The following is a 13,863-nucleotide window of genomic DNA, read 5'->3' as shown; positions in this document are numbered from 1 at the left end:
TGTTAATTTTAAAAAGTTACAGTAAGATCCCTTGTCAGAAGGGAAAGCTAGAGGCACCAGGAGTTTGGACTAACAGTGAGATGGGCTTGTCTGCAGGAAACCAACCTGGGACAAATATAGCAGATTGTTTTTAAACTTATCCAAAGCCCCCCAGAAGGAGTATTGAAGATGTTGCTGCTCTGGTCTAACTCTGGGTTTTTTCCCCTGACCTTCTGTTCTTGTCTCTTAAGCAGCTGTGTTTATTGAATACCATTTCTCCTGGTTTGTTTCAGTTTCTTGACAAATGGAAGGCTGAATAGCACATTGTCCTAAACGCAAAGCTTGGTTAACAGAAAGGCCTAGCAGTGGACACTAGTGGAAAAACTTGTGGATGCAACAACTCTGGCAGGAAGGATGTCATGGCTGCCAGGTTGTGGTCACTTTCCCTGTTGGGTGACAGCTGGGAGTTGTCATGTGGCTGTGACAGAGAGGAAGGTGCATTGCATCACCTGCATGTTGTATTACTAGTAACTGTTACATGGATAACAAGCATCTACCCCCACGCTCCTGATGGCTTCTCCGTGTTCCACATGCTTGTGCAAAAACCTGGTGTCTGAGAAAGCTCAGCAAAAAGTGTTCAAGACTGTGTCTGTCTGCACATAACAGGCTCTTCTTCTTGAAAGACAGGTGCCTGTCAAGGAAGGCAGGAACCGCCCTTGGAAAAGAAAATATGACCTCCTACCCTCCAAATTGTTTTAACTTTGAAATATAGGGCTGTTAGGAAAAAGAATAACAGTTCTTTACTATTATACAAAACATTTAGATATATAAATATATATATAAACAAGGCAAACAAACACCATCATCATCAGCAGTGAACAAGCAGACCCACGGGCCCAGTCCCAGCCTTCTCCTGCTGCAGGCCCTTCCCCTTGGTGCAGTTCCGGGCACAGCCAGCAGGGGCGCTGCTGGCTCCCGGCTGGGCGGGGTGCGATGATTCCCCCGCGCCTGCAGGGGGCGCTGTGCGCGGGCTGGGCCACATCTCTCCACGTGGGAAACGGTGGGGGAGCCAGAGGGGGAAAGAGAAAAAGGGGTTTCCTTTACAGCCTCAGAGGCCAGCAGGTCTCAGTGCCCCTCTGGGGGTGAAATGGACTGTAGCAGGAACCTCAGGGTGGAACAGCAGAGGCGAGCATATCTGGAGTGGCAAAGCAAAACTGTAGAAAAAATTCCTAAGTTGTACCAGGAGCTGCAGGAGTCTGGGCAGACACAGGGTGTTGGGTAAAGTGTAGCAGAAAGCCAGAAGCAGTGGCAGAAAACAGTAGGACTCTCCCTCTTTAGGGGGGAGGGGGCTGGCCTCACAGAGGTTCTCATGAGGCACCTGAGCAGATGTTGAGGGTCGTTTCCAGAATTGAAAAGGTACCAGTTCAATGGCCACTCCTCCAAGCAAAAGCTTACCAAAGGTAAGGAGAAGCAATAAAGGAGAGAGCTCTCCATTGGTGGCAAAATCTCCCCGTGGCAGCAAGACCACAACTGTCCCCCCTCTGATCCTGAGAGTGAGTGAGTGAGTGAGTGAGTGAGCGAGCTAAGGCCCAGCCCAGTCCCTCACTCCCCAGCCAAGATCTTGCAGTAGCAGTACTTCCCAAGAGAAAGACCCCCAGCTAAGAAATGGTAGCAAAATGCACACTTCCCCCTCTTCCTCCTTCCAGCCGCATATTTTGTCTCTTAAATGTTGTAGATATCATCTGTGAGGCAACAAATGGGAGAAAATGTCCTGAGAGAAAGAAGAAAAAAAATGGAAAAATCCTAACCTCCAACATTCTTGTTGAGGTCTACTGGTTCTGGAGCTTCTAATTCATGAGGTCTTTTGAGTACCAGCAGTTGAACAATAATGTTTGACTAATCTGTTTTCTGCTGCTGTTGTCACACAGTCCCCAGAGTCATGACTGCTGAGCTTCCTAGGGCTGCAGCCAGGTGCTCTGCATGTTGAATGGTGTAGTGCAATAACAGTGGTCAGATTTTTTCCATCCTGGGAAGTTTCCATACCTTGGCTGAACCTGGCCTCTGTCAGAGCTGGCCATATTTTGACATCCTTCTGCCTTTCTGCTTGGAAGGAAGTTTTCCATTACCCTGCTGCCCTGTGCCCAGTACTGGTACATGCATCCTTCCCATTCCCTGCAGCAGCAGTTCTCTAAAGCCACAGCAGTGTGAAAAACATAGTGATACTTCTAAATAGGTCTCTACATTCTTGAGATTTTTACACTCATGCTTTTCAGTTTCTGTACAAATCAGAAAGAAAACTTTCAGGAAGCCTACCTTAAAACCAAGAAGACTAGTAAACATGAGTTGACAGTCCCCAGAGAAAAAATACTGTGGAGTGAACAGTACTGTTTTGCAGCAGCAGAACGTCCATCCACCACCATCATCAGACTATCTCTGTCCCCCTGTCTCCGGGTGGAATGCATCTCCCAGGGCTTGCCACGGGCTTGTAGCAGCAGTGTTATTGGGAATCAGTGTTTGTTCTTTCCCTTCCTAGCCTCCACTTCTTGGAGGGGTGATGGAAGGATCTGACCCCTTTTTGGGCTACAGCCATATGTGGAGTGTAGAGTCAGGTTTGTGGCAAAAAGGTGAGCTAACTCTGGCAGGAATCCTTTGTTTCGTGTCTTTGTGTTTCAGCAAGGTGAGAACTACTGAGGAGGAAGCTTACTATGTCACTTGAAGGAGGGATGTGTATGATTCCCACCCTTTCCTCATGCTGCAGCAGTTAGTGTGCACAACATGCTGCGCATGTGTGCATCCTTGGATGGCTGATCTGTGGTGTTTGTTTTTGAATGGGGCAAGGGCTGTCTGCTAAGAACTGCTATCAGAAAGTGTAGCTGATGGACCTTGGAATATCTGGTGAAATATGTGAGGCAGTCATGCAGTATTCATTCATCTAGCTTAGTTTCACTTATGGCTGTACTATTTGTCTGCCCAAGTCCTGTGGCTTGAGATTTTCTCCCTTACTTATCCTTTACCCATCCTTTCCTTCCTTCCTTCCTTCCTTCCTTCCTTCCTTCCTTCCTTCCTTCCCTTCCTTCCCTTCCTTCCCTTCCTTCCCTTCCTTCCCTTCCTTTCCCCCCTGCAATCCTTCCTTCCTGGAATTCTTCCTTCCCTTTTTCTTTCTCTCTCCCTACAGTCCCCCTCCTTCCCTCCCCATCGAACTTCCCCCCCCCCCCTCCCCCCCCCCCCCCCCCCCCGGGCAAGGCTGATGGATATGCAGAGTATGTTAAGAAGCAAGCAATACTGTCACTGAGCTGATGGTGCTCAGTGACTCCTCGAGCTTCTGGCTGGTCTGTACTGCAGGAGCTTGACACCCTGACCACTGAGGCATAAAAAACAGAGAATTGGAAACCTCAGCCTGACAGGCACTGGAGCATCCCCCAGAGAGGGTCCACGATGTGTGTCTGTGTGTGAGTGTGGGGAGGAGGGCAGTGGGGATGGTGGGGGAGGAGGGCAAGACAGAAGAGGATGAAACAATGAAATATCAGCCCATTCCCACTCACAGCCCTGCTGCAGCAGTGATTAACGTCTGGAAAGTGCTGCTGCCCACTCCATGGCATGCACAGCAACAGCATGGAATGGAGTGGGTCTGTGCAGCTCCAGGAGAATAGAAGAGGGCAGGGAGAGAGGGATGGAAGGAGGGAGGAAGAGATCAAGGGAGAGAAGGAGGGTTCTGGAATTCCTGGAAATGAGGTGTTGTGCAGTTCAAGGGGAGAATGCTCCTGTTTGGGATGAAGCTCTTTGCAGGCATTCAAGAGCTCACTGGGAGCTTTATTTCAAGCCTGGGGTGCTCCTGGTGCACAAAGGACAGGACAAGCTTTTCTGTGTGCTCTGTGCAAACAGACCACAACAGGGATTTAGGTCTGTCCTGCTGCCCTGTCCATTCTGTCCCTGTGTCCATGCACTGTGCAACTCTCAGGGAGGATGTAGCAGCAGCCATCTGCTTTTGTGTGTCATGTCAGTAAGACAGCTCAGCTGTTTTGTACAACTACACCAGGACTAAATCTTTGAAAATCTCACTTTCCTGTGGAGAGGAAGAAATGCAACTCCTGGGGAAGGTAGCGTGTGATAGCCTTCATTTGGAAGAGGCACTCACAAGATGAAAGGCTTTCTGGGAGCCACACATTGGCAGGAGATTTTGACCATAACTTCAGAACTGGGGAACATCATGACTCTCACAAGTGAGGTTCCCAGACTGCTGCCTGTATGCTTTGGGCAAACACCAGAAACACAGGGCTGGGCCAGAGACGAGCTGGAAGCCCAGGGGCTATAGAAGCAGGGAAGAATCAGGGGGGACTCTGGGTGAGACAACAGCCTCAATTGTGGTGATGCAGAGGCAGAAAGGACCAGAGAGAAGCTGCTGTGTCCTGCAGGAGAGACATGGATCCCTGACTGGTGGAAGGTAATGGGGATGCTCTTGACAGTGGCTGCAGTATGTCAAGTGGTTCCTATCTCTTTGTGCATTGTCAGCTTGGCTGTGTCTTACTGCTTTAGAATGAGCAGTTTGACAGAGGTAACCTCCAGGCATTGAAGTCATCTATCATCCATAGGGATAGGAGCAGAGAAGAACAGTAGGTACTGTGTACTTCCCTGGGAAGAAGGGTTTGAAACAGCTCTATTTTTCCTGGCTCACTGTGAGTTAATACCATTCCTTAGCGAAAAATAAGGAAAGCCTACTCTGAGCTTGTGAAGAGTTTTTGTTGGCACAGCAACGTGTGCTGAGTGTGGAAGCACTTGCTGCTGCACACTTTGGAGCTTCTCTCTGTGGAAGCTGTGTTGGGGAGAGAGACTAGGTTGATCCTGGTAAGTGTAGTCTCATGGATCTGAAGAGCTGCAGAAGAGCAACAAGGAAGAGATCCTGACAGAGGTATCCTGTAGCAGACTAGTGATGGGCTGGTCCTGCTGTCAGCATATTCAGTCTGTTCCTCTTGCAAGGCAGGTAGAGAGGCAGCTTGTTTTCACTAAAGCAGAATCATGTGGAGGTCAAGCTATCCTGGACCAGACCCTATGTTTTGGTGACCAGAACCTTATCCCCTCTTTCCTGGGGCCAGTATGCCAGCAAATGGCCTAAATCATGGCCACTCAGTGGCCAGGGGACACAGATGTGGTCTCCATGTTGGGTCTATGGATTGTGTGGGACAAGGGTGATGAGCCTGAGGTGCTCAGGACAGTGTCAGGGGTCCACTGCCTAGCCAGGTTTATGGCAGCTCCCGGGTATGGGGTCGTGGCTATGCCAATGCCAAAGACCAAAGCAGGAAAAGGTCATGGCAAGTATCTGCTGTGGCATGAGTCGCAGCCCTCAAATCTTACTTTAGGAAGCATACCCTTTCTCCTGCTGTGCTGTGCTGTGCTTGTATATATTTACATGTGAGAGAGGGATAAGGGAAGGAGGAAGAAAGAGAGAAAGGAGGAAATCTGTAATTGAAGGAACATTTCCTAATACAACAGCAGCAGTGTTGATATTTGCACGGTGGAGGGGCCAAGTCAGAGCCGCATGGTGCAAGGCTCTGTTCTGAAGAGTTTGCACCTGAAGTATGCAGCAGGTGACATGTGAAGAGAACAAACAGATGGGAAGAATGGGAGTTGATGAAGAAATAAATAACCATATTTTTTCAAGCCTTTTTTTGCCTTTGTCTGGAGGGTTCAAATCCAACTGAAACTGATTTAAACATCCCTCTCCTTGGGTTACAGTGTTAGAGAAATACCTGGGACCATGACCATGTTCTCCACAAAGGATATCCAGTATCTAGAAATTGGGTGGTTCATCTTCTCCTGCAGCAGAGACTGTATCTGGACAGCCCTGTCCTTGTACTGTGCTTCTCTCCCTGAGTCCTGTAGGGCTGGAGAGGCAAAGGCCAGCCCCATCAGTGTGTCCCAGAGGCTTCTCTATCCCTCTTCATTTCCTTGCTCCTGCAGCAAGTTCAGGTGGCCTGGGCTGCAGCACAAAAGCGACACATAAAATAAGTCTGCACCCATTTACTTAATAATTTACCCATTCAGTTTCACCTTCCTCAAGGCAGAGTGTCCACCAGTGCTTTTACTGTGGTGGTCAGTGGAGCAGAGCACACACTGCCCCTTTACCCCAGAATGGTAACTGTAATCTCAAATCAAACTACCTTTTATTCTCTGTCTCTTTAACTTAGGGAGCGAGTTTTCTGGGAGCCCATACAGCCACCCACAATATTCAACATACAACGACTCCTGGAGGTTTCCCAACCCTGGACTCCTGGGTAAGTATTTGCCCCTGTCTTGAGAGATCAGTGCAAGATGTGCAGTGTTTGTCCATCCCTGGGATGGGCAGAACGTGTGTCCCAGCTTGTCCTCAGTCAACTTTAGACCCAGAAAAGGACTGCAGGTCTACATTGGGGTGCACAACTGCTCTTGGTTCACTTTGCTAACAAGAAGACCTGTCCCAGATGTCTTGTATTCTTTCTGATAAAAAAATCTTTCCAGAGACATAGGGCATTGCTGGAAAGCATGGTAACTATTTTTCTGAGGGTAAGGGACCCTGTTCAGACAAAACTTGTGGTGCCAGTTTGCTTACAGCCAATTGTAAGCTCCACTGCTTCCTGTGCCATTGCTGCTTGCTCATGCATGTATTTTGCATTTCTCCCTGATCTAGTGTTGTGTTCCCTTCCATGCTGTATGTATGCCCACCCCATCTCTTCTCAGCAAGGGACCACTGGGACAGCCTCACTGATGTCAGCATGGTCCCTAGGAGCAATGGGAGACAGAAGCCCTGTAACTCCTGCAGGATCATGGCCCTCATGTGAAGGATAAACATAATCCATTTTACACCCCGTCAAAAGCTGGCCCACTTTGACCTTATATACATGTAGCATGCAGTAATTAGAATTTTCCCCTGCATAATTTGCATGGATGAGGTAAGTAAAATACCAATTAATTGTCATCTCTCAACACAGGAGTAGCATGCCTTAGAGATTTCCAGATTTATGGATGACAGGGCTGTTATATGTGACCTCCAGCAGCGAAATAATTTTGAATTTTTGTCGTACTTTTTTCATCCAGTTTCTTTGTTTTAAGTAATTGAGTCCCCATGTAATTGAACCACCCAGGCTGTATTCATCATGGTTCTTGCCCTTAAACAAATCCTTTGGGAGCAATAGACAGTCTCTGCCTCTCATGCCATGGTGCTGGTATAATGCTGTTATTTGCTGTGCCACATTTAAGGGTTTGTTAGCGCTTCCATCATAAATCAATAGACAGATCTTCAGCTAATATGGATGGGCATAGCTCCACAAAGCCAGGGGAGTCCCTGTGCTCAAACCCACTGTTTCCATGGCCACAGCCAGCGGTGCTGGCAGAATTTTGGTTGAGCAGTATAGGGAAGATTCTTTTGCCAGAGGCAAGAGCACACACCATGCTTCCTTCTTTCTCGTTTTGCAACTCCTTTAGAATCAGGAAAGCTGCTTCAGCAGTGCTCTGCATCATGGATAGGCCTGGGAAGCCAGATTTTGTGTAGCTTTTTAAATTTTCCTTGCAAAGTGTTAAAGAAATTGGTATGATACTAAAAATAAAGGACAATCCAGCTCTCCACCTGCATGAAGACAGCTTTTGGAGAGGCTCCTGGGCTGTTTACTATGTTCCTGCCTGTGAATATCCATGAGAAGGGTGTGCACACTATCTGGAGCCAACCCAAAGCCATTCCTGAGCAGCCCCACAGGTGTGGGCAGTGGCCCTTCCATTCTGTGAGCAGCAGGCTGCACCCATGGCCTGCTCAGCTCTTTATCTGGGATGATGGGTCTGTACCAGATCTGAATATGCTCTCCAGGGTTCTGGGCAAGATAGGTCCCTGTGATACCCTGAAGATGCTGGAGATGGTGAGGTCTGGGTCAGCAGAAGACTTTAAACAGAGGCTGGTCATGAGGCAACAGCTTGCTGACAAAGCCTTTTACCTGTGCCATTCCCTTTTTTCTGCATTCATCCTCTTTTTCTCATTTCCTGTTTGGATCATGGATTTTGGGGGCAAATTCTAACTCATCTTCAACATATGAGCAGTTATAAGGATAGTGTGCTTCTCCCAGCAGTGCTTGTTCTCAGGTTGAAGGGGGTTTCTTCAGCTATATTTATTCAGCAGCATGCTGTGAACATGTGTTGAAATTCAGCAAGGGTAAAAAGAATCAGAGGCTATATTTTTTCCAGACTTGTTTTTATTCCAGAAATTGCAGCTTCTTTGAGATTGAAATGTTTCATGCTATAATGTCAATGCTGGATATTTAATTTTTTTTCTGTTGGAAAATGTAAAATATATAATCTTGGCTTCCTTATTTTTGTCCTCTTCAACATACTTTGTTTCAACATCACAAAAAAAAAAGCAAAAAAAAAAGCAATTTTTTCATTCTGCAGCAAGTTCTAAAGATGAACTTACCATTTCAGTTCAGTCTGGTCACAGACCTGGAGGGGACTGAAGTTTCCTGGAGGGGGAATCCCCTTATCTGACCACGGGTAGGTCCAAATACAGTGGTATGATCTGATCAAGAATGTTTCTACAATCATAGCCACAGTCTATGGGTGAGATGTCTCTTGTGCCTTGCAGAGATCTCTCTTATCTACAGCTCTACCTTTGTCACTGGAAGCTTGATCCTGCAATCCCTTCTCCCTAGTGTCTGCTAATCCCACTGGTAGTTTAGGGCAAATAGGAGTCTGTGGCAGGGCCTTTAAAACCTGCCCCAAGTCTCCCTGCACATCAGAAGGTGCTGTGTGATGAGCCTGGGTACATGCAGGGGAGAGTAGGTTAATTTGAACTACATCCAGGATGCTTCCACTCCTCTCAGGAGTATACGTGAGTGCATTTAGTAATTCTCTCCTGAGAACAAGCTCTGGCAGTGTCGGCCTCAGAGCAGAAACCTTGACAAAATTAATCAGGACTGGTACATTGCCTGACACAGTTTGTTTTACAAAGTCCTGCTCCTTTCACTGAGATGAAAGTGTAATACTGTAAGCACTTAGCAGCACCTACATTCAATTAATTCCCTATGCTGGCAAGGAAGAATTGCACAACAGCAATCACCTAAGTCTGAGACCTGTGAAAGAGGAGCTAAAAGGAGAAATGCCATGATTTCATACAAGTGGAGGAAAGGATATTTGGATTGAAAAATTATATCTGGGGGAGAATAAAGAGAGAGAGAGAGATGAGAATAGTAAGAAAGCTTTGGTTTTAAGTGCCACATACAGTCTTTGTCGTGTATGTGTGGAGCAGCAGGGGGGGTATGAGGTGGTGTCTTCAGGGCAATGCAGAATCACATTCAGGCAGACACTGGGATTGGGTTGTCTGGCCCCAACAGAGCAGCTACTCACCATGACTCTGCTGTCTGCTCTGCCCTTGCTCTGGTGTTTCTCACTTCTCTGTACCAGGCCCCAAGCCTCTTCTGCCCCAGCTGTTGTGAAACCAGTGCAGATGGAGGACTGTGCTCCCTCCTGTCTGAGGCAGTCCCAAGTCCTGTGTCCCATGGCTCCTGGGGAAGAGCAGACAATCAAGCCATGGTCCTCCAGAATGGTCAATAGAAGAAGGGGCAGCAGAAGTCTGTTATCTGCTGCAGCTTTACAGCTTCTTCATGCTCTTGCACCTTGCATCAGCACTGGTGGCACCCACACCTCCCTTGGTGTCAGAGACATGACTGACTTTGCTCTGGGGGATGACTTGATCCTACCTCGACCACAGCAGAGTGCAGATAGACCTCAAGTTCCTTGAGGAATGTACTGGGAAGAGGACATAAACCCTGGCCACTTTTGTGGTCTGGCTTAGTGACTGAAGTAGGTGTCTCCATCTTAATGCCAGACAAAGACCTGAGGGAAGGAACTTATTTTTCCTTTCTTTTTTTTCCCATGTTGTCCTGCAAATGACCTGCAAGCAGTGCAGTGGAGGGATGCACAGAGAGGCACATGCATTTGTATTTGAGCTCATGGGAGGCAAATGTGCATGTCTAGGGCTCAGGCTGTTACTGTTAGCACATACTGGTGCACACCAGCTTAGCATCACATCAGCATGTGCATGCTGAGGGCAGAGAATGGCAACACTGTCTAATGAAGAAAAACAATTCAGTTTTTTGCTGGTTTGTAGCATTTGGCTCAATCTTGCTCATTGTGCGTTCTGTTTGATGAAGTGTCCCTGCCCACATGCAGATGTGGTCCCTGTGTGATGGTTGGGAGGGTTTGGCTGCACCATTGCAGTGCCTATCTGCCACTGCTGCCAAGGCATCATGGAAGGGCAGTGCTTGGAGCTTCCCAATTAGGAATAGATTGAATTCCTCTGTGGGATTCTGTGGAAAAATTAGAGAACAAGTAGGCACTAGAAATGACTGTGTCAAGAAATAAATTGATGATAGTATGAATTAGAAAGGAAAAATAACAAAAGGAAGGACTCGTCTGTTCTGGATAGGGGCATGGTGTCAGGAAGAGTGAGTACTTTCAATTTTCACTTTAAATACAAGCTTCTTTGATTGTACAGCTGAGAGGCAAACTGGCAGAGTCTATCTTGAGAGAAATGTAAGACCCTTAGAATGCATGGGAAAAAAATATTGGGCTTTTTGTAGCTGCATTGAGTCAGAACAACAGTGGAGGAAGAGAGTGGGAAAACAAAGGCTCTGACCCCCAAAAGACCCCATTTACCCTAAAACCTCAGAAAGCACTGCATCCAGCTCTGGTGGGACTCAGTCACTGCTTTATGAATCAGGATGAAATTGTTTGGTGCTTCTGGATTCCTCCTGTGAATCCTGTGTTTTTCACCTCTGCCTGAACTGAGCTGCCATGGCTAGCACTAGTGCTGGTGCCAGTGGGGACTGGGATCTCTGTTGCCTACCACCACTGCCTGCTTCACACTGACCTCCTGGTGCTGTGATATGTGAAGATAGCAGTTCCATCAGGCTCTTCACTGGCCTGTGAGCTGATTCACCTCGAGGTACTGCCTGCCATGGTCCCCAAGGACATCTGTGCAGCTGCATTTGCCATGAGGGGACATGGGCCAGCAAAGTGAACACACCCAGCAGGGCAGCCCCAAAAGAATATCCCCAAAACCCCAGCTAGACATGGCATGCACATTTCAAAGTCTGATAAGCTGTTAACTTTGGCCTTTGCTCATTCAAGAATGGCCAATTTGACCAAGGATGGCTTCTGTGCTTCCAATGGCTTGAGTTTGGCTGGGACATGAAGTATGCAGCATTTAATTTTAGGCTGCTTATGAAAATGGTTTTCACTGTCCTTGTGAAGCTTTCCAGTATTCTCCAGGAATAGCATGTTCCAGGTAACTGACATCAGGTTAGGGATCCCCAGCCTCAGGTCTCTTGGAAGAAGATTATCTGTCCAGGATAGCAGTTGTGGTCCCCTCAGCAGATAACACAGGACTACACTTGTGCAAACATAAATGGAATGATGACCTGCTGAAGGGATCTGCTTTAACACCATTGGCTATGGCTTAATTTTTTTAACTTTTAGTAAATAAACCTAGGTCCCATTGGCTCCTGCATATGAGTTTGTATACACAAACACATCTTTGTGTTTGTACACATCTTTGCAACTGCTAACCTTGGCCAGTGATTTCACAGACTCTCTTGAATTATTTTTGTGTACAGTTAAACTATCCTTCTAGTCCACTTGGACCACAGTCCTGAAGATTGCTTTACTTTGTTTAAACCCAGCCCTTTGGAGTGGGTTTGTCTGATTTTGGATGTCTGGGTCACTAAGGATGCAACTGAGGACAACACAGACCCAGACACTGCATAAAAGCTCCTATTTTGCCACAGCACAGTGCAGGAGATGCATTCCAGTAGCCAAAGTCCTCTGTTTCTGACTCCTCAAGGCTTCAGAAGCAGAGCACTACATGCTCAGGTAGGACACAGATCATGACAAGGTTTTCTTCTCTGACTGACTGTGCTGAGTAGCGCATTACACATACTGGGCATGAGCAAATGCTGCCTGTGCTCTGGTTTTTGGAGGCATCAGCTGGTGCTCCCTTGAAAATGAAAAACTGGAGGCTGGTGAGGAAGCCTGAGCTGATCTCCTGATGTAGCACTCTGGGCAAAAGTGGACAAGAAGGAACAGCTGGGCTTGACTGTGAGATTGATCCTGTTGGACCCAGAGCAGTGAAGTAGCCCTTAATTTTGCCAACAGTTAACAGCAACTTTCCCTGAGCTTTCTCTTAAGAGTCTGGCTGTGTGATTCTTACTTTGCAATCACTCAGGTCATTTTGGAGTGAACAGCAAAGCATTCATCTGGAGGCTGTGCAATAAGATGAGATGGCAAAAGGTTCTCCAGCTTCTCAGAGGGGAAGGCATTTGGCTCAATGCACAGCATGTTACCAACAGCACCAGGCATGCCAGCTGGGTCCTCCTTCCAGCTCCAGAGGGTGTGCAGGGCCATGGTGGTAGAACAATTGAGGAACTGCCACACTCAGGCTATGCCCAGGGACTGCCATTGGACCTACAGGAGCAGTGTTTGCTAAAGTCTTGGATGGGAAGTGAACAACCAAAAAATGCACCTTTGGTTTCACTGCCATTGATGCTTTCTGAAGAGGTCCACAGTCCCCACTGAGCTCTGGTGGCATCACCTTTCCTGGTGGGGCCAGCTCCTCTGTGCCACTGAAGCAGCAGAAGTCACTGCCTCTGCAGCAAGTCACATCCAGGACTGTGAAGACCCTTGACAATGTCTGATAGATTGCTGTCCCATGTGTGTTGAAGGCAGGGAGCTTAGGACGGAAGGCAGCTCTCAGACAGGGCAACTCATGAAAACAAACCCTACAGCCCTGTCTACTCCAGTTCTGTTACTCATGTTGGCTTATTTTTGCTCATCCAAGCCTCCCTCATGATGTCAGATGCATGTGGCTGAGTACAAGTCCTTCCAGAGGGGTTCTTCCACATGTGATGTGCCTCACATCGCATGCATCTGAAACTGGTGCCTTGCAGACCAAACTGGTGACACCTTGAAGAGAGAAAACTCCTGTCTTAGGATGGATTTGAGTTGGTTTCATTGCAGGTGTGCTTGGAAGGTTTCTTAAAACTGGTGCTGGCTGGACAGATTGATCTCTCTGGATATCAGTCAAAGACTCTCCATCATTGAAACAAATAGTCCAGGTTCCTGGTGATCCTTGGGTAATTGTCCTATCTACCAGTGCTTAGCCCTGCAGGACAGAGAATTTTCACCAATATTTCCCAGGCCTTTTCTTGAGTTCAACATCCTCCTTTTAAAAGGAGGGGGGAAAAAATTAAAGAAGTCAGAGTACAGTAGTGTTGGGGTTGGAATATCTTGACTTTCTGTTTTGAAAATTATTTAACTGTTTTTGTGAAGTAAATGAAGTTGATGCTTTGAGTGAAGGAATGGAAGAAGGTATCAAGCAGCACGCAGCAATCCAAAGCAATGGTAGCCTCCTTCTCATGCAGAATGCATGAATGCAATTTTCATTCTATTTACCCAGCCTTTATTGGAGCTTTGGCTGGAAAGCTCTCTGACACCCATTGTCAGAACACTGCAAGCTGGCACTTTTCCACCTTTGTCTTCCTCACAGTGGTCTCATCTCCCACAGGCTCCCCCTACTACTACAGTGCCACAGCCCGTGGAGCAGCTGCGCCAGCTGCCGCCGCTGCCTACGACCGCCACTGACGCCAGAGCTCAGGGCATCGGCACTGACAGCATGCACGTCTGGGACAACCATGACATCCTGCTGCCACCGTGCCAGCCACTCCAAAAGGGAAGGAGAAAGTACCTAGTAGGAACATGATAATTGAAATTTTGCTCTTTAAGCTTGTTGAACTGATTATTGTATTCTTAAATCTGGTTGGGTCCTGAATCAAACACAGAAACAGGAATAAGTGGTACTCCTGAAGCTCTGTGTGG

General features: G+C 47.4%; 1 protein-coding gene across 7 annotated transcripts in view; it reads left to right on the top strand.

Moving 5' to 3' along the window:
- The window catches only part of PAX5 (paired box 5), a 124,969-nt gene extending 111,340 nt beyond the window's left edge, over positions 1–13,629 (top strand). For all 7 annotated transcript variants that reach the window (XM_062512690.1, XM_062512689.1, XM_062512687.1 and 4 more), the window contains 2 exons: positions 6,162–6,248; positions 13,553–13,629. In XM_062512690.1, the coding sequence (XP_062368674.1) occupies positions 6,162–6,248; positions 13,553–13,629 (164 nt within the window). The remainder of the gene's footprint in view (positions 1–6,161; positions 6,249–13,552) is intronic.
- The last annotated feature ends 234 nt before the right edge of the window (positions 13,630–13,863 follow it).

Source organism: Cinclus cinclus, chromosome Z, assembly GCF_963662255.1.
Source record: "Cinclus cinclus chromosome Z, bCinCin1.1, whole genome shotgun sequence".
In the NCBI taxonomy this organism is placed as follows: Eukaryota; Metazoa; Chordata; class Aves; order Passeriformes; family Cinclidae; genus Cinclus; species Cinclus cinclus.
This window is presented reverse-complemented; position numbering and strand designations above follow the sequence as displayed.